This window comes from Sciurus vulgaris (genome assembly GCF_902686455.1).
Source record: "Sciurus vulgaris genome assembly, chromosome: 10".
Lineage (NCBI taxonomy): Eukaryota > Metazoa > Chordata > Mammalia > Rodentia > Sciuridae > Sciurus > Sciurus vulgaris.
The window spans coordinates 74,245,392-74,266,346 of record NC_136470.1 but is presented as its reverse complement, the minus strand read 5'-3'; the positions used below and the strand labels follow the sequence as shown (position 1 = coordinate 74,266,346).

At 43.6% G+C, this 20,955-nt stretch overlaps 1 protein-coding gene across 22 annotated transcripts in view; it reads right to left on the bottom strand.

The window, feature by feature from the left end:
- Positions 1-20,955, bottom strand: part of KALRN (kalirin RhoGEF kinase) — a 647,130-nt gene that overhangs the window by 358,170 nt on the left and 268,005 nt on the right. For all 22 annotated transcript variants that reach the window (XM_079156104.1, XM_079156093.1, XM_079156099.1 and 19 more), the window contains exons 7-9: positions 16,741-16,932; positions 12,879-13,010; positions 9,151-9,381 (exon numbers count right to left, since the gene is read on the bottom strand). In XM_079156104.1, coding sequence (XP_079012230.1) covers positions 9,151-9,381; positions 12,879-13,010; positions 16,741-16,932 — 555 coding nt within the window. The remainder of the gene's footprint in view (positions 1-9,150; positions 9,382-12,878; positions 13,011-16,740; positions 16,933-20,955) is intronic.

The following is a 20,955-nucleotide window of genomic DNA, read 5'->3' as shown; positions in this document are numbered from 1 at the left end:
GATTGAGGACATTAAAGACGTTAACATTTTATTGTGGATAGGAAGAGCTGAGGCTTGGTAACTCCTGGGAAGAGACTTCCTCCTCTCACTGCCTCCCAGGCCTCACCAGACTCCCACACCTGTCGGAGGGAGGTGCTCAGGTCCTTTCCTGGAAGATGCTCACCATGGAAAGACCACTTTTTGTCAGGATAGTGTTTGCAGTCAGAAAAAAAACAAAGTAATTGCCAAAGTAAAAACCAAGGGAGAAGGCTGGGGTAGGAAAGGGAGTGAGGCAGCCATGAAGAAGAGTAAGGAACAGCCAGCCAGTGGGGGTAGGGTGTGGAGTAATCAGGAGACGAGGGTGCTAGTAGTCCCTGATGTCCCCAGGCAGGAAGGGTCTGAGCAGGCCAGGAGTGACCCTCTAGCTCACTCCATACCCTGCAGAGGCTGGGAGCATGCAGAGAGGAGCAGAGCCCACAGCTCTCAGTACTAGCCTCCTCCAAGGGGAGAGGGATGGAAGATGACCCTAAAATGGAGACACCAAAGAGAAAGAGGGGGAACATCTACCTCATGTCGATCAGAAAGCAACCCTATGAAGCAGGACCCTCCATCTCTTCCTCCCAGATTCCTCTATAAGCCTCAACCCTGCCTTCTTTCTGGGCTTCTACTCTGCCACAGAAAAAGCATCTGTTATCTACTAGAAATGGTTTGAATGACTGGAGTATTACCATCAAAAAACTAAGCTGAGAACTTTAAAGTTGCTGATTACTACCACAGGAAGATGAATATCATTCAAGATACAGGTCACAAAGATCAGCATCAATATATATACAATGGAATATTACTCTGCCATAAAGAACGATAAAATTATGGCATTTACAGGCAAATGGATGAAATTGGAGACCATCATGCTAAGTGAGATAAGCCAATCTCAAAAAATTACAGGACGAATGATCTCGCTGATAAGTGGATGATGACACATAGGGGGAGGGTGGGGGGAGTTAGTGTTAGGGTTAGGGTTAGGGTTAGAGTTAGGGAGGGGGACAAGAATGGAGGAAGAAAGGACTGTTTAGAGGGAAAAGAAGGGTGGGAGGGGTGGGGGGGAAGGGAAAAAATAATAGAATGAATCAAACAACATTACCATATGTAAATTTATGATTATACAAATGGTATGCCTTTAACCCATGTACAAACAGACAAACAACGTGTATCCCATTTGTTTACGATAAAAAAAAAAAAAAAAACCAGCATCAGCAATTTGTAACTGAAAAGTAAATGAGAATGGGTAGCAAGTATTTTAGGGTAATCTGTGTTAGAGATAAACAGCTGTAAATTTTAAATGTGGGACATGTGGAAAGGAGTGTTGGAGTATGAGCACAACTGTCTAGAAGCTCAGGTAATTTGAGGATTAACTTCAGGTTGTCAGTAGCTATAAGATGTTGTGCAGATCTCATCCTTTGGGACCAACTTATCTATCGGGGCCCTTTTATCAGTGATATTCTAGCATAAAATTATAAATCTCTCAGGGCCAGGGTCTGTGCCTCTTTTATTCCCTTCACCCAGCATAGTTCCTGAAAGCAGAGAGGCTAAGGAGCATGGACTTTGACGTTAGGTGGACTTGGATTTGATTCCTGATCTGCCACCAGCTGGTGTGACCCTGGAAGTATAGTTAATATTTCTAAACCTCAATTTCCTCATCAGAAAAATGGGAACCAACATGGCACACTGGCACACACCTAAAATCCCAACAATTTGAGAGGCTGAGGCAGGACTGCAAGTACAAGGCTAGCCTCGGCAACTTAGGGAGGCCCTCAGCAACTTAGCAAGACCCTGTCCCAAGATTTTTAAAAAGCCTGGGGATAGTAGCTCAGTGGTAAAGAGTTGCTGGGTTCCCTCTGATGTCTGAATCCCCTTCCCAAAGAACCTACCAAGTAACCAGTATGTTTCAAACTTTGAAAATGGTTTCCCCATGTAAGCATTCTCTGATCTGACTGGGTACAGTATATGCCCTGAGCCTTTCTTTCTTAGACATTTTCATCCTTTCTTCTTACAGGAAGAATAAGTTTCTACACCCATCAGCATTCTGGTCATTGTTTTTTTTTTTTTTTTTTAACTACTAATCATTCTGAGAACAACCCACAGTGCTCACTGTGTATTATCCAAAGCTGTCAGTTGGATCACACAATGACCAACCTAGTTTAGAATGATTAAGGAGCTATAATCGCTAGGGCCAGTAAAAGGTAGACTATTTGGAGTTTACAAAAACAAAAACAAAAAAACTCTCAAGTTCCTTTCAGACATTCTTTGGCAAGCAAGAACTGACATAGGAAAAGTTCTAAATTTCTCACATGAAGCACCAGAATAACTAGTGGAAGCAGATGAGATTCTTTTGTATTACAGGAACAAGGGACTTCAATATTAATTGTCATTAATTCAGAGTAAGTTACCAGGTTCTGATAAATTCTACCATCTGACTGAACTGCTTAAAAGCAAAACACTCTTTTTAAGGGAGGACATAGGAGCCCCCTATGTATCATTAGTCTGCTTACACCACCAAGGACACACCCAACCCCTTCAGACTCATTTCCCACCATCACTGCTAGAGGGAGCATCCTATTAGACTTCTCCTATCCCCTGCCTGTAACTCAGCTCTTGGGCTTTCAGGCCCTCCCCAAGAATACCACCCCCAGCTTCTCTACCTGTGCTCCAAGGACCAGTGAAAGCTCAGCCCCACCAGAGGGAACTCTGCTCCAACTCCACCACCTCATCTTTGTTTTGCTACTTTGGCCTGAACCCAGACAGTCATGTGCCATTTAACAGTCCTTAGGTATGCATGTCTACTCTTGAGGTAGACACTTCAAACTCCTAAAATAGGGACTTGCATACAGTAGGTGTTCCAGAACACTTTACAGATTTATTTTGCAAAAAAGAGAGAGAGAGAGAGAATATGAAGGACAAGGAAGAATGGGAGAGGCAGAATAAGATGGCCTGTAGTGGGTACTCTGAGAACAGTGACTCTGGCTAAAGGAAAATGGAATGGCATTTGGAAAAATAAGAGATCCAGGATAGCCAAAGCAATTCTTAGTAAGAAGAGCAAAGCAGGAGGCATCACACTACCAGAACTTAAACAATACTACAGAGAAACAGTGACAAAAATGGCATGATATTGGTACCAAAATAGATATGTAGACCAATGGTACAAAATAGAAGACACAGAGACAAACCCACATAAATACAGTTATCTCATACTAGACAAAGGTGCCAGAAACATACATGGGAGAAACGATAGCCTATTCAACAAATGGTGCTGGGAAAACTGGAAATCCATATGTAACAAAATGAAATTAAACCTCTCTCTCTCACCCTGCACAAAATTCAACTCAAAGTGAATCAAAGACTTGGGCGCTAGAACACAGACCCTGCACCTAATAGAAGAAACAGTAAGCCCAAATCTTCATCGTGTCAGCTTAGGACCTGACTTCCTTATTAACAAGACTCCTAAAGCACAAGAAGTAAAATTAAGAATCAATAAATGGGATGGATTAAACTAAAAAGCTTCTTCTTAGCAAAAGAAACAATAAGTGAAGAGAGAGCCTACAGAATGGGAAAAAATCTTTACCATACTCACCTCAGATAGAGCACTAATCTCCCAGATACATAAAGAACTCAAAAAACTTGACACCAAAAAACCAAATAATCCAATCAATAAATGGGTTAAGGAACTGAACAGATATGTTACAAAAGGAGAAATACAATCGATAAACATATGAAAAAATGTTCATCATCTCTCACAATTAGAGAAATGCAAATCAAAACTACTCTAAGATGTCATCTCACTCCAGTCAGAATGGCAATTATCAAGAATACAAGCAACAATAAATGTTGGCAAGGATGTGGGGAAAAAGGTACACTTATACTTTGCTGGTAGGACTACAAATTGGTGCAAGCACTTTGGAAAGCAGTATGGAGATTCCTAAGAAAACTTGGAATGGAACCACCATTTGACCCAGCTATTCCACTCCTTGGTTTATACCCAAAGGACTTAAAATCAGCATACTACTGTGACACAGCCACATCAATGTTTACAGCAGCTCAATTCACAACCGCTAAACTATGGAACCAACCTAGAGGCCCTTCAACAGATGAATGGATAAAGCAAATGTGTTACATATACATAATGGAATATTATTCAGGCTTAAAGAAGAATAAAATTATGGCATTTGCAGGTAAATGGATGGAGCTGGAGAATATAATGCTAAGTGAAATAAGCCAATCCCCAAAATCTAAAGTCCGAATGTATTCTCTGATAAGCTCATGCTGATCCATAATGGGGGCGGTAAGGGAAGAATGAAGGAACTTTAGATTATGCAGAAGCGAGTGAGAGGAGGGGTCAAGTGGTGGGGACGGGAAGGACAGTAGAATGAGATAGACATTATTACCCTATATACATGTATGAAAAAAATTACATGGTTAAAATTAATTCTGAGTTTACTTTGTAAATAATTAGTTTTACTTCCTACTATGAACCATTTCATTTGAAATATTGCATATATATGTGTGTGTGTATATATATGTATGCATATATGTATATATACATATTTTTTTATTTACAAAGTAAAGCATACATTCTTCTGAGAAAAAAAGAAAAATAAAGAAGGAAGGAAGGAAAAGAAAGAAAGAAAGAAAGAAAGAAAGAAAGAAAGAAAGAAAGAAAGAAAGAAAGAAAGAAAGAAGGAAAGAAAGAAAGAAGGAAAGAAAGAAAGAAGGAAAGAAAGAAAAGACGGAATGGAATTTGCAGCTGTCAAAAAGAGCAAGCATCGATAGGGGGTTGTGGCTCAGTGGTACAGTGCTTACCTGGCATATATGAGGCACTGGGTTCAATTCTCAGCACCACATATAAATAAATAAAATAAAGGTCCACCCATAACTAAAAATACATTTAAATAAAAAAGAACAAAAATCTAGTTACTCCTGATTTTTCTCACAAGTCAGGTCTAGCCAGAATTGGACACATGGGAAGCAGAGGAGTAAGGGGAGAATAATAAAAGGTAGAGACCAGCTGATGCTCTTGTGGAGAGCTTTTACAGCTATTAGAACTGTCCTATACTAAGCTGGAGAAACAAGATCAGATTGAAATTATTCTCGTAGCAATAGTATTGGAGGTATGCCCTACCCATGCCTTTCTTTGGCTTAATGAAGTCAAATTTTACCTTTAACACGTATGTCCAGAATGAATTGGACATAACTTTCCTATGCTCATATATGAGTATATGAGCAGTCAAGCCCACATCATCTTCAACCACCACAATGGGATCAAAATTGTAATAGGTTACACTCTAGGTATGTATAATATGTCAAAATACACCCTACTGTCATGTCTATCTAAAAATAACAAATAAAAAATTATATAACATATACATGTATCTAAGCATCACATAACACTCCATTAATATAATTTTATGTTTTTATGTGTCAGTCAAAAATAAATTAAATATTAAAAAGTTTTTAAAAAGAAAATAAACAGTAAGCATCATGATGGCTTTCAAATGCAATCATATTTTATAATAAAACATGTTTTTTATTTGAATAAAATTCCATTCCTTTTAAAAAAAAAATGACTTATTTCCATCATTCCCCAGATCAGCAGGGAAAAGAAAGCTGAGAATACACCTGTTGGGACCCAGAGAAAAGGTGTCAGGCCAGCTCCGGCAACAGCTATTTAAATGGAATCTCTTCTTTACTGGATTTTTCTTTGGTTTATATCTTTCTGCTTTACTGTGATTTAAATTCTTGGAAGAAAAAATATTCCCACCCCAGAAGTGGCAACTGGGCAAAACGTCAGGCAGGCAGAGGTTGGCTTGCTCCCCACACAGGGGTACCTGTCTCTTTCTCATCTTTCCCTTCACCTTTTTCCTTCCTTTCTCCTCCCAGCTGTACCTGTTTTGTTGCTCTCTGTTTTAAACCTCTCTTTTTCTTTTTCGTCATCCTCCCCCTCTCCTGGGTAATGTGTGTCTATTCTTCTCTCATTCTCTGTCTGTCTCCCTGCGTCCTTCCTCCTGTGGCTTCTCCATGCTCCCAGAAGTCATTTTCCTAGGACACTGGGGGTCAGAAGATCTAGCTTTTGGTCCTGGCACTATTAATTAGCTGTAGGATTATGGCCAACCTACTGTATATCTCTGGGCCTCAATTAGTAGATGCTCTTTCAGTCCTTGAGAGCTCTGAGATTTTTTTGTCTCTGAATGAAATGGAATCAACCAACCAACCAACCAACACAGCAATTGCTGTTGTAGAAATAGGAATACCAGGCTAGGAGCCCGCAAAAGCACAAGCACCAGGGGGCGCCTGAGGACCACTCAAAGAAGATGTGACTGACACTTGACACTGAGGATTTACCATGTGCTACGCAGACACTGTGCTGGTATTCTACTCTGTCTCATGAGATGGGTGCTGTTAGTGGTGGTCCTGTGTTAGAGGTGAAGACACTGAAGCACCATGAACTGGAAGGATTTGCCCATCATCATGCAGACAAGTCACATCAAGACAGGATTTACACACAGGACGACTTGAGAGCCTGTGCTTGCATCCACAATCCTGCATTGTCCTGGCTGCTGATGCTCACAAGCCAGATTCCCACACAGGCTGCTGAATAAACAAACATCTCTGGATCCCAAATGTGCTTAGGTTCCTTTGGTCCAGAACATATGTATGGGTCCGTCAATCTCCCCTTTTCCTCTGACCTCTCACGCATTTGCCTATAGCTATTACACCAATACACTCTTGGCCTACATCCTGGTCAGTATTCTCTGGTACACTTGTTCTTTGTATTTTCAAACGTGCATGTCTTATGCCATTTTAACTAAGTAGGCCTACCATATCCTGCCGTATCTAGTGCAGTGCTATGCACCCCATAGAGTGCTGAACTTGCTGCATAACTGACAAGCACCATGACACTTCCTGAGCACTGAGGTGGTGTCCCTGTGTCCTCTGCCTGGGCTGGAAACACTTGAAACCTCACAACTTTCACATCACAATTCTTGCAGGCAGACTCCAGCTACTCACCAGCAAAGCTACTACTAGATGGGGTATGAGGGCTAAATGGTATTCACTTCACAAAGCCAAAACTGAGATGCTCTAATAATTTGATCAATTTAGCAAAGAGAATCCTGGCTTCATGCAGATAGCTCAGAGCTGTAAGGGACACACAGAGGAAGAAACCCTGATTTCTGCTTGGAAGGAGATAACTGGAATAGATAAGGGAAACATGCAAGGATTAAAAATAGTAATGTAATGCAAAGGTGAGAGTGTTAGCAAAATCACACACACCCCTGCGGGTGCATTGGACTGGAAAATTACTGGTCCAGTTTGATCCTAAAAACTAGGACTAGCTCATGCATGACTGGGAGTCAAGAGACAAAGACCAAGTCCCTCTCTTTAACCCTCAAATGTGAGTCAAGCTCCCTTCTGAAGCACAGCTCTGACACCTGTTGGGCAGTAATGGCTATTTGGATGTCAGTATGTCAGTTAAGCAACTGAGACCCATCACTAGATGTAGTCACCCTCATTTTCCCACAGTCTTTGCACCTTCTTCTTTGCATCTGTGCCAGCATCAGATGCACAAATTAGTGAGCAAGTGAGCCAGTAGGACAATGGTGAAAGAAGTTGTGCTCTCAGAAGGTACAGTCACATCTCCCGAAAAGGAGAACAGTGCTGATGAGCTGGCCCAGCTCTGAAACCCTTGTGGAGAATGGAGAAGCAGTGTCCAGCTCCTGCATCTAGACTGAGACAGAGTGAAGTATCAGTCTTGAAGGCACAAAAGAGGGGGAAGCCCATGAAAGGGGAGTGTGCCTAAAGGTCCCTCTATTCCTGGGACTGACTACACAGTGACCCCTGCCCCCACCCCCATGAAAGTGTCATAGTGTTAGGGATGATCCCCAACCTCGTCTTCTACTCAGGCCTCCATCTCCAGGGCCTCTCCCAACAACAGCTGTGAAGACACACACAGCCAGCTCTCAGGTTCTTATGTCTATTTTGCTTCAATTCTAGATTAGACCCAGTCAATACCACAGTAGAACAGAAGGAAAGTGAATCATAATTTCATGTGTACAGTCCTGAAACAAAGCACAGAAAAGTCTGGCAACAGGTGTTTGAGCCCAAGTCCCCTGGCCTATCTCGTGGGGCCTATCTGGAGCCCCATCTCAGGGCCAGATCCTACATGCTTCCCAGCCCCAGTATATCAGAACACAGGGGCCCCTCCAAGGGTTTTCCAGGAGACAGGAACAAAGTACAAGGGGGAAAAGAATGGCTCATTTCTTCTGAAAGGGCATTTGAGGCAAGACGGTCTTCTTATGGTCAGAAACAACCATTTCTTCTTCTTTGTTCCTTTCTTTTTGCAGTAGTGGGAATTGAACCCAGGCACACTCTACCACACAGTCATAGTCCAGAACTTCCTTATTTTTCATTTCAAGACAGGATCTTGCTAAGTTGCCCAGGCTGGTCTTGAACTTGCAATCCACCTGTCTCAGCCTCCCAAGCTGCTGGGAGCCCCACTGCACCCAACTTCCATTTCTTTATTATTTGTGGTAAAGGGAAAGCCATTACTTGTAATAATGCAAGACATTTAAAACCAAAAGCAACCTCTAATCATGGACAGCGGATGATAACCCATGTTTTAAATCTAGTTTCACAGGTCCAGCTTGCCCATGAATCTTCTAAAAATCCCTGTATCCTACCCCACCCCCACTCTGGCAGACTACCCCATCCTTGATGAGCTCACTTTATGTGGTCCAACTCTGGCATTGCTCAGATAACCCTGCAGCCCACAAGCTGTCTAGCAATCTCACCACCTGCATGAGGCTGAAGCTCATCAAAAGAAAAATGTTACATGGCTGCAAGGAATTGCTGTTCCTGAGCCTGAGCCTCCCTCTTCAACACCACACAGTAAGAAGGTCCAGTCTCAAAGCTGCTTAGGCAAGAAGTATGCAATTAATAAATGCAGTGTTTTTTTGTTTTGTTTTGCTTCTATTGCAGGGTGTGGGGAAATAGCTGTGAGCTGAATTGCCATCTTCCCTCTATCAAACCAGGTTTCCCTAAGGCCTGATCACCAGGTCAGGGACTTGAACTCAATCTATCTCTTGGGACAGATGATGGGTGCAGGGGAGCAGAGCCTGTTACCTGTTGCACGTCCTGCTGGAAGACACAGAGCTGCAGCCGCTGGTGGAGCCGCACTTTGCGGTGCTGCCAGATGCTCTCAAGCCGCCGCTGGTGGTGCAGCACCTCGTGCACCACATCCAGCACCTGGTGCACCGCCTTGGAGTAGTTGGCTGTGGCTGTGAGGGACTCAGAGTTCCCAGGACTCAGGGGACGTTGCAACACATCCAGCAGTGCTTTGCCATCCTGGCTGACCTGCAGGAAGGAAGGAGTTCAGGTCAAGGGACGAGAGAGGCAAGAAAGCCTGCAGCAGGGATCCCTGATTACACTTGAGAATCTCAGATGTCTCCAGGCTCATCACAACCAAGAAACATGCTAACCAGTCACAGCTGCCCTGGCACCCAGGCCATAGCCCAGGAGAGGGCAGATTCTAGGGAGAAGAGATGCTGGAGCAATGGGCAGCTGTGTGTGGGACCCTCACGAATTTTAGCTGTTAAGGGAAAGAACTCCACCTTGTTCACTGCCCCCGCTCACCTGTCCGCCACCCCCCGCCCCAAGTCAGGAACAGTGCCTGGCATCTAGAAGGCACTTGATGAGTCTTTTAAATGACTCACTGATGACATCAGGCAGCAGCACTTCATTTCACAAATGAAGCCAAATATGTCACCACCATAAAATCCTTTCCTGCTCTTCCTTCCTCAACTTCCTCTATCTGGCTCTAAACTTCTGGATGTGTATGATCCGCTCTGGGCCTCAGTTTCCTTGTTTGCAAAAGAAGAATGAAATTGGCACATACCTCACAGAGTTGTGGTATTAGAGATAACACATGCAGCATGTTTACAAGGACCCAGCACATGGTATTGGTTACCAAATGTATCTTCATCATCTTCGTCATCACTGTCCCTTTCTGCTATCTTTTTTCCTTATAATTTTCTTTCTTTTATGTCCATCTGATCCTTATCCTTTCCTCTCTTTATATACAACCCCTTTCTCCTGACAGGCATTTTTAGAACATATGGTCACACCCTCCATGCTCCTGGGTCCCCCAACACCCACCCTCAGTGCTGACAGCAGTGGAGGTGACATCCCTGTCATTTTTCCCTGTGGAATCTTGGCACAATCAGGGGAACCAATAATTCTGGAAAGTAACATGCTACAGTCAACACCTGTGGCCCCAAAGTGCTTGGCTGAGTACCCAAAGGAGTCTGTGTCTTTCCAATCTAAAACAGTGGCCACTGGGAAAATAATAGGAATTTTATGGCTCCAAATTTGGTTAATATCAAAATCAAAGTTGGTTTGGAATTGAAATGGTCTTCTTTTCCTACCAGTAAGGTAGGAAAGGAGGTGTGCTTTCATAACCACCCCTGTGATAGGGAGGAGGAAGCAGTCTATGACCCTACATCCTTCTCTTTCCCCTCCTTCAGGCTGGCCTGGGGGTCAAGGATCACAGAGGCAATTGGTATCCTGCTCATGGGGTCACAGAACACTCTTGGGCTGGGGTGATTAAGAAGAGCACTAGAGTAGAATGCAATGAGAGAAAAAACCACTGCCCACCCAAGCTCACCACCCTTGTCTCCCATCACTTATTGCCAGGGGAGGTCGCTTATAATGCAGAGGTAATGCCCTCCAGAGACGTGAAGAAGTATCTATGACCCAAGCCAGGAGAGACCTCTTCAGGGAATTCTGAACAAATTCACAGGATGGTGAGAGATGGAGGGTCAAGTCCTGGAAACCCAAGTCAACATGAGTTCCAGGCCTCTGCCTCAGTCTCCACATCTGTAGGAGGCTGGCACCACTCCTGACCTCTGAGGTGGGCTTGGAGAAGGGTCCATGATCCATGGTGCTAGGGCCTAAGAATATGTTGGGAGAAATATTGTGGCTATATGTATAATTACAGCCACACCTCTCAAGTGTGAACCATGTAAGCACCCTATTAATCTCATTTGTACTCTCTACTTCTATATTTCATAAGGAATAAATTTAGAGATTCTTGACCCCCAGCCAGAGGCACAGTTTTGTCATAAGAGAGAAAGTTTTGGACCATTTGGATCAGAGCTTCTGAGATCTGGTTTGGCTCACAAGTCCCCTCCTCTGTGTCATAAAATGAAACTCTGTTGTCATGGTTCGTACTTATCACTGTCAGGCACTGGGTCACCTACCTTGTATAACATTGTGTTTATAACTCTTACCATCCCAGGAGGTAGGTGTACCACCTTCGTTCCACAAAAGAACCTGAGTGGTGATGTGACTTACCTGAGGTCACATAGCTAGGAAACAGGGAACCTGAGATACAAACTCAGTTTTGACTGAGGCAAAGACCCTTACTAAACACCCAGATGCTAGTGGTTCTTAGATTTCCACATGCAACAAACTCACCTGGAACAATAGTTATTAAAATATTTGTCCTAGGCCCCACTTCTTGATATTCTGCTTCAGTCTGGAATGAAATCCAGAAATCTGCATCTTCAACTGATACCCATGAGTCTAATGCACACGGTCTGGGAAGCCCCAGCAGAAATGCCGGGCCAGATGTGCATTCACTGTCCCTTCTTCTCCCAGCTTCCTAAGTCACCATCTCTTTCCATCCCTCAGTCCCTCTCTTGGAATCCACTCCAGTAAATGAACCTCCTTACCTGTGTACATCCACATGATGCACCCATACAGACCTCTCCTTTTTACTTAACAAGGAATATTGTTATGGTTTGGATGTGAGGTGTCCCCCAAAAGCTCACGTGTAAGACAGTGCAAGAAGGTTCAGAGAAGAAATGATTGTGTTGTGACAGTCTTAACCCAATCAGTGAATTACTCACCTGATTGGATTAATTGAGTGGTAACTGAAGGTTGGTGGGGTGTGGCTAGAGAAGGTGGGGCATTGGGAACATGACTTTGAGATATATATTTGTATCTGGGGAGTGGAGTCTCTCTCTGCTTCCAGATCATCATGTGAGCTGCTTCTCTCTGCCACACTCTTCCACCATGAAGTCCTGCCTCACCTCAAGCCCTGAGGAATGGAGCCAGACTTCTATGGACTATGACCTCTGAAACCATGAGCCCTCAAATAAACTTTCTCCCCTACAATTGTTCTGGTCAGGTCTTTTAGTCACAGCAGTGAAGAAGCTGACTAAAACAAATATCAAGAAGTTTTTCTCCATCATAAACTTCGAAGTATATCCTTGCCTCTGATTTCTCTGTGGAAAGGCCTTTCCGTTTGTCCTCATATCCATGGCAGCTTCTCACTCCTGTACACTTAACTCTACCTCATATGTTTTCCTCTGGATCTTGTAATACGAACATAAGTTTTTTTTTATTTTTCTGAGGAGCTGCTTCATAAAAAAGGTGGCAGCAAATTTGGTGTGCACATATTCATTCACCAACCAGAAAGCTAACTCACAGGAGCCAGCCTTATTTCCTCAGATTTCCCCACAGAGAAGAAAGTCCAGTCTTTACCCACAGGGTGAGGTGGGTGTGTGGGTACATGTCTTGAGAGAGAGAGAGAGAGAGAGAGAGAGAGAGAGAGAGAGAGAGAGCGCAAGCGCATCAGAGTGGTGCCTGCTAAGGGCCCCAACTGTAACTGTATCTGCTCTGGCTGGTCATCCACAGTTCACAGAGCAAGGTCCCTACAAGTATCTCTGGAAGATAAGACCTGCCTCTCAGTCCAACCCAGGCTCTTCCAAGTAGACAGCAGGACTCTCTCCACACACTCATATGCACACATGCATGCCCAGAACCCTGGCTCCCCTTTTGGTTCTCACCTCCGTGTAGGCCTGGGTCACCTGCTCGTACAAGGACTGGTGGTGGTGGATCGCCAGCTCCAGGTCCTGCATCTCAGACGGTAGACCACCTTCACTGCACATCTTGCACCAGGCGTCCACTCCTGACAAGAACTGGAAGGAGATGCTGGGTGGGTAAGAGTGGGAACACTGGGGTGGGGAATGAGTGGGTTATGCAGAGAGAATCAGACACCCTGGGAACAAGCAAGAGGACCTCCAATAGTCTTCAGAACCCATCACAGCAGGCAGAGCTTTTTCCTTTAATGGTACAAACACTAACCCCTAGTAAGACAAAGGCCAAGCCAGGCATCTGTTTGGGAAGTATAGTTTCCACAGAGAGGGTTCTCATGAAACTGTATGGCCATGCGAGTAATTTGAATGCTTACTAGTTTATGTCCACACAGCGAATGTAAAGTACAGGTGTGGGAACCACTCACTACAGCCCATGATAAACCGGAGCCTCTAGCTCTGTGCATACCCACAGGCACGCGACAGGGGCTGTGGACAATGTAATGAGAGACCTCCACACCTGTGCTGTTGTGTGCACACTGAGTGGTGAAGAAAAGCAAAGAACACCTTCTGTAGGTCTACCAGGAACCTGTGGGGTTCTGCAAAGACTATTCCCATAAGGAATGAAAGACTCCCACTTGGGTCAGGTCCCTGCAGGTGGGAGCAGGAGAACAGTGTACAGGACAGACTGTGCTGTGCCTACAGTGACAGTGGCTCCTGGGATGTGATCTATGGATGCAGATCTTTAACAGACATTGAATTACTTAAAAATTAAAATTAACAGCTGTGTAAGACTATGGGTCTCCATGCACAAAGCATGAGCTATCTGAAATCACTCAGATTTATTGGGTGGAAAAATACACCTTTAAAATGCAAATAATTCTTCACCCAACAGTCTGGAATGGTTCTGTCTGTGATTCCCTTCGCCTGGGTGCACAGCTCCATTTAAATTAATTGCCTAAATACCTTTTTATCTCATTGCCTAGAATAGCCCATAGGAGAACAATAAAGAGCTGCCTAAATAAACGCACAGAAAAAATAGTCTTGAATCAGTTTTTTTTTCTCCCCAGCTAAAAAAAAGCATGGTTTATGAATTTCCCTGAAGGACTGATAATACCCAAGGAAATCACTTTAAAAAATAGATACAAATAAAATTGCTTCTGATCCAAACCAATCCAAGTCAGAAAACATCAATTAAATTAACTCCTTCTGTTACTCTCAGCTCTGGCAGGGCATTCTCTTCTGCAACTACTCAGCTGCCTGACTTGGTGTCACTATCAGCTTCAGTCCCTGGCATGTTGGCTGTTAAGGTTGATTTTCCATCCTGTGTGTCTTTTGACACATTAGACCATTTCTCAGCAATTCTGGAAAAGTGCCCAGGTGACATCCAGCATCAGACTTCAGGTACTGGTTGACATCTCAGAAGCTTCTTTGCTGAGTTATTGCTCCATCGATAACCGCCTTACAGAGGAAGCCCAAAGCAACTTGACATTCTTGTAACAACTGTGAGGGAGCAGCTCTTCCAGGTCCTTGGGATTTCTTTGAAATACTTTAACAGGAGTCCTAGCAGATCCCACACAATGGTCAGCTCGAGGAGAGAAGGCCAGAGACAGAAAAACACTGTCTTCCTTCCCAATCTGTATAAACCTTGAATAAAGTATGAAGGGATAGTGCTGGAGAACAGGAAACTGGACCTCAATATCCCCAAGGTCCTAGAAATGGAGCAGTCACTATCAATCATTACTTTAAAGGGTATGACCAGCACTCTCAAAGCATAGGGCTAATCTTGACTTGTGGCACAAGTATTTATTTCAGTGTACAGGAAGGTTGCAAGTGGAAATAAATAGGTAGAGAAATTTAAAAGATACCAGGATAGTGTATAGTGTGAATACTCATGGTAATAATGTCTACTATCTAGTAAACACACCAGGCACCTTATATATTCCATCCTCAATGAAATGTCCTTATAACAGCTCTATGAGGCTCATGCCTATCACATTAAGGAAGAGGAAACAAACTCTGGTGAGTGATTTGCCTATGGTGGACACAGGTCTGGTCTCCAAGTCTAGACTTTATAAGTTATCCCATATTGCCTTCCCTGTTACTTTGGGTAATAGAGGGAGAGATTCAAGGAATAATCATGTGTCTGAGGTTCTTTTATCTGTGAGTTACTCAAATATGATACCAAGAAAGAAACTCAGGTTAAGACCACAGGCTTTAATGTTAGACACACCTGCGTTGAAATCTCAGTGACCTCATAGATTGTGTGATTTTTAGCAGGGGTATATTAGCAAACATTTAACAACCAGCAAATATATGTATGTGTGTACATGAATATATCTATATGTGTAGCATATGTGTATATGTATGTATATGTTACAAATACAACATAAATGCATTACAAATTTCACTGACATAAAGAACATGTAACACAATTTACAAAGAATAATAACACACGCCATGCTCTTTATTGTAATTTCATGTAGCCAATGGATTTTCTACAGGATGGTTTGGTTGAATTCTTGAATACAGTCAACCTACGGTTGCAATGGATAAACTTGAGTTCTGACACCAATATATTGGGTGATATTTTCACTTACATTAAAGAGTAAAGCAAAAGTGAAAACATCTAAGACTTACGTCAGCACATCTCTTGTCCATCAATGATGTGAGTGACTGCTGAATTGAATGATGGTTTATGAATATAAGAAGAATATGTCTTTCATCTTTTTTTTTTTTTGGTGGGGGGTACCAAGTACCAAGGGGTTGAACTCAGGGGCACTTGACCTGTGTGCTACAATTTAACAACTACAGACAGGACACTGTTTTTAAATCAAGCGTTTATTTTTAAACATTTCTCCCTCATTTTCTTAAGACCATACACAATCAACAAAGCCATAAATCAAGCCCTGGTTTGCAGCATGTGATGCTTCTATGGTATAAAACTCCTACCACAGTCATTTTAAGCTACCAGTGTGACATCACTGAATGTGCAGTAGAAAGAGATGACCAGCAGTATGTAATTGAGTAGGATTTCTCCCATAAAAAAAAAAAATAGGTAAAAATAACCTCGAGAACACCCATAATAACTAAACACAGCAAAATAATCAAGAAATTATGAGTTTTGAATATTTACTAACCTTTGCTTTTAATACAACATAATTATAAATTTATATGATTTAGTTTTACATAGCTCATAAAATTCCTCAAAACTTAATAACTGGCTCTCCATGAGCTGGTCTGAACCAGACTCAACATATCATAGGTTCTTAGGTCGGTCACTTAATCTGTGCTCTAGTGCTCCTCTCTGTAAAATGGGTTAATAAGGTCACTGGCCAACACTCAGCCACTTAGTAAGTAAATGGCAATAGTAACTATTATTTCTATGCATTGTATTATTATTATCCATAACAAATGTTTCATGTAAAATTAGTTTCCCCTCTTCTCAGTACTCAATGATCACTGGACATTCATCCCTTTGGTCTCTGCTCAGAGAATGTGCCACATAGACAGTCAATACACGCACACGCACGCGCACACACGTGCACACATATGCCCAACCATAAACTACCAAGCAGAACGTGAACAGGCTCTGGGTCTCCTTTTATCTGTATGAGAAGCAAGGCCACCAAGAGCTAATAAGTTTCTTTGTGAACACAGAGGCTCTGAAAAGGTAGAACACAAGTTCCCGTTGCAGTTGTTCAGCAGGGCCTTGAGTATTTCAAAAAGATAGCAGGGGATTTCTATGGAGAAAGTGTTTGTGCCCCCACCCTGCCATCCTGGGCTTCAGCTCTCCTCCCACCTCCGTCAGCCACTGCAGATCTCTAGACCTCACCTGTTCAGCCTTCTGATGGAACACGGCAGACATGGCCAGGATAGTGCTGCGTTCATCCAGGGCAGCGGCGAAGCTCTTCCACTCCTGGTCCAGCTGTGTGGAGATCTGCTTGATTTGCTGGGAGGCATAATGGCCAGCCTCAGAGAGGCGGGAAGCCACAGACATGATGCGGTTGATATTGACATAGGCATTCTGGAAAGCAAAGGAGAGTGGATGCTTAGTGGGGCAGGCTGAGAAGACATCTATCAGGCACATGAGGAGTGGGAGTGTTTTGCAGGGAGGAGGTTACCTAAAACAAAAAAGTTTGAGAGAGGTTGATGTACCATATTGGTATAACTGTTGCGAACACAAGGTAGGTTATTCTCTATGCTAGAAAATCCTGGCAAATGGCAGGGACAGTAACTGAGACCTCTCCTTCTGGGGAACTGGCACAGATTCTGTGGTAACTATTAATACACATTAATTCAGGCACTTTGTATGGAATAGCTTATGTGATCATCACATCTTAAGAGGTCACTCTAGAGGGACGGCACAATCCTTCTGAGAGCACTCTGGAAACAGTGGATCAGACTAGGTTTTAAGCTGAAGGAGGCAAAGACGTCTCTCTTACTCAGGAGAGAGATGCACCCAGGACATTACCACTACCTACAATATGGCAGCGGTGCTCACCAAAGACAGCACACAAGACATGGTAATTCTACATCTCTCTGTAACAGACCAAAGACGCCTCTCCCATCCTCCATGTCCACCCCACACCCCACAGCCCCTGCCAAAAGAGCTGAGTCACTGGCCATCAGTCAGGGTGTACATAAACATAGCATGTGGAGTCACATTTTTCCATGCTAAAAATAAGATCTTGGACCCCCTTATCACTGCTGGAATTGGGAACACTTCTCCACCTGATCCCAGACAGCATCTGTGGTTACTCCAAAAAGCACTTATGGGGACTCTCTTGACCCTCTGTTTCCTTTTGTTTTGTGTTTTGTTTACATTCATTCTCATCTTTGCTTGCCAATTAAAAATTCATGAACATGTGTGTTGTTTCCTACCAGAGCAGCAAAAAACCCTCCAGCAAGGAACAAGACAAAATAAAACCCCCACAAACCTAAGACGGTAGTGATCCTGGTTATTTTTAACTGCTGCCTTCTATAAATTGTCTGAAGTATCAAAAGAATCAAGTTAATATTGTGGCATCCACAGGGAGCATCTCTGAATCACACCATGTCTGCCTGAAGAAGGGCCAGGGAGGTAGGTTATTCACACACCTTCACTCCTTATTGTAAATCTTCTCAAATGATAATAAATATTCTTCAGCAACAGCATTTTCTCTCGGCCCTATTAGCTCAGGTATAGTTCATTAATACTGGGTAGGCTTAATGAAGGTTCTTTATTTTCCTCTCCCACTTCCCTCATGGTCCCCATTCATCTTAGCTGTTCCCAGCCTCCAAGCGCTCCGTCCCAAACCTGGGCCAGGTTGACGAGGTCTCACTTAATCTAAAAGGTCCCTGTGGAAGCTTAAGAGGTTAAGTGAGGTACTTAAACACAAATCCATCCTGAAGTCTAATGACCCCCATGCGCCGTCTCTATTTTTAGCCTGGTGTGAGACCTTCCACACACAGTACATTTCTGTAACAGAGCTAGAATATTACTGACCATCGTTATGTGAAATAACTACCCTTCAAAGACTAGGGAGTCATTATCAGCCCTATTTCTGAGTTAGAACACAAATTCTTCCGAAAATTAAACTCTATTTATAGAACTGACAGGGAAAAAAACAACACTGTATTTAGAAAAGGGAACAAGAGAAAAAGGCATGTGATGATTTTAATAGTTTTACCTTCTAGAGGAAAACATTGAACCCCCTTTCCCAAATTTCCTGCTTCTATCATTGCCTTAGTTTGGGTTCTTCCCAAAGCAGACCTTGAGATAAGAAAAGTACTTGGGGCAGATAGATGACATAGGCATATTTCCAGGAAGCACGGTGAGGGAGAGAGGAAGACACAGAAAAGAACTATGTGTGGGGGTGGGGGGGAATAAAGGATGTACTGCTTGCTGGGTTAGTGCTCTGAACAGATGGGGTTCACTCCCTCCAGAAATTTTTTGAGAAAACACTATAAAACATACTTCCAAGGTGTCCCGCAGAGGGGTGGAGAATTGGTATTCATGTACTAGATCCCATTGCTCATTGACTGAAGGTCCCTCCTGGGGTAAGGCCCCCCAAATTTCCATAGTGACCCACACACAGGCCAAGCACACTCCCAAGCTCAGAGAGTGACCAGGACAGAGAAATACTGGAAGGTGTAACATGGTTATCATCTGTGAATGACCTCCAGGACTGGCTGAGTGGTACAGGTGGGACACAGACAGTGTCTGATAGAGTTGTTCTCCCTGACTGGGTTAAAATTCTGGACCCTATCAACATTTGTCCAGACCTGTCTGTGGTGTCGGGTTTTCCTGTCCTGGAGAAAGGCCTTATATACAGCTCTGGCCAGATGGGATTCAAGAAAAGCAGTAAGAGCAGGGCATCATCCTGTCCCCAGGAGCATCCTAGGGCCGCTGGCCTGTTCTCCTCACCACCTGTTTACAGTCTCCTCCCACCCAGGGAACAGAGGGAGGTGAACTTCCTGGCTATTAGAGATATCCCACTGTGGCTGCCTGTTAACAGCTTGTCACTCACTCAAATATTTATGGAGAAGTGGGCCAGGCTCTGTGTTGGGGGCTGTGGGAGATCAAAGAGGGTTGAGACAGGATTCCTGCACACCCACCCCTTTGCCCTCAGGAGCTCACAGCTGAGACTTAGACAGATCCTCAAATAACTATAATTTAAAGCAAAATGAGTAAAAGCTTCCAAAGAGGTAGAAGTAAGTCACTGTGAAAACTCAGAGGGAAGGGATCTGAGCCACTAGCTAGGATGCTAGAAAGGGGCTTCCTGTGCTTATGCATTCACTGGAGGGGTTAGGGAGGTGGCAGCTCTCCCAGGTTCCCTTTAACCCTCAAGTCTGTGGTCAGTAGATGAACACTAAAAACAAACAGACCAAGCTTACCCTTCATTTTGGAGACCAGCACAGTAAATGCTTTCGTGTTTGCTTATTAGTGGGCAGGGAAATGTCTTATTAAAACTAACAAATAATTATGTTTCACAAAAGAAGCGAGGCAGCCTTCCTCACCATAGAGAGATGGATAGAATGTGACTCATGCAGTTGCTCATTGTTCCTCCCTATAGCTTCTTTTCAGACTATTACAACACCCTGGTGGCTTCTTCATTTTTTTACTCTAGAACTTGAGAAGAATGGCAGGTAGATTCTGAACTGCAGTTGTCTTCGAGAATGAGGACAGTCACAAACCAAATGAAAAGGGAAGAATGGCAGGGAAGGTCTCCAATGGCTTAAAAGGAAAGAGCGAGGTCAACAAATAGATAAAGAATGTGAATAAGTAGGGGTGCTTAGTTGCTAGGCATAAGTGACATTTTGTGGTCTTTGGTCAGTCCATCAAGTGGTTCTGTGTGACTGTTTATGCTTCTGTTAAAGAACATTTGGGAGTTGTTTGTCCTTGGGACATAGCCAGCAGGAATGGCTATTTTCTACCAGCTGCCCCTCCACCCTTTCCCATCTGCCTGGTTCCCTCATTCTTCCCTGCCAGCCTCAAATGCCTTTCCATCAGCAGAGCTGCCCATCAGTCAAGGGCATCAAGCCACTGGGCCAGGAGTCAAGAGACATGAGCTCTGGTTCCAGGTCTGGCATTCACTTAAGATGTAGCTTGGTTTCCTCACCTGAAAATGAGGTGAGGAAGGAGTGAGGAGAGAGCGTGACTAAGTGATCTCAGAGTAAGCAGTGCCCAGGAGGCAAGGACAGTAGTCCTGTCCACCCAGAGGTACACACAGTCCTGTCTTGCATGCCTCAGCACCTCATCCTGGCTCTGCTCACTGCCCTGCAGTGTGGGTACCCTGTCAGGCTCCAGGTGACCAAGGACTAGCTGCCCTTCTCTCCCTCCCTCCTCTTCAGGCCCTTTCCCTGGGTTAAGCTACTCACACTAACCACCTTCCCTGGCCAAAAAGGAAAAAAAAAAAAAAAAAGTAACTACTAATAATTCTGGTTTGATGAGCATCTTCTTAAGTCCTTGCTTTAAAACTGCTTTATTAAAATTTAGATTCCTAATGCATATGCAGTGCTATTAATTATTATTATTATTATTATTCGAAGTGTGGCATGGCCCAAT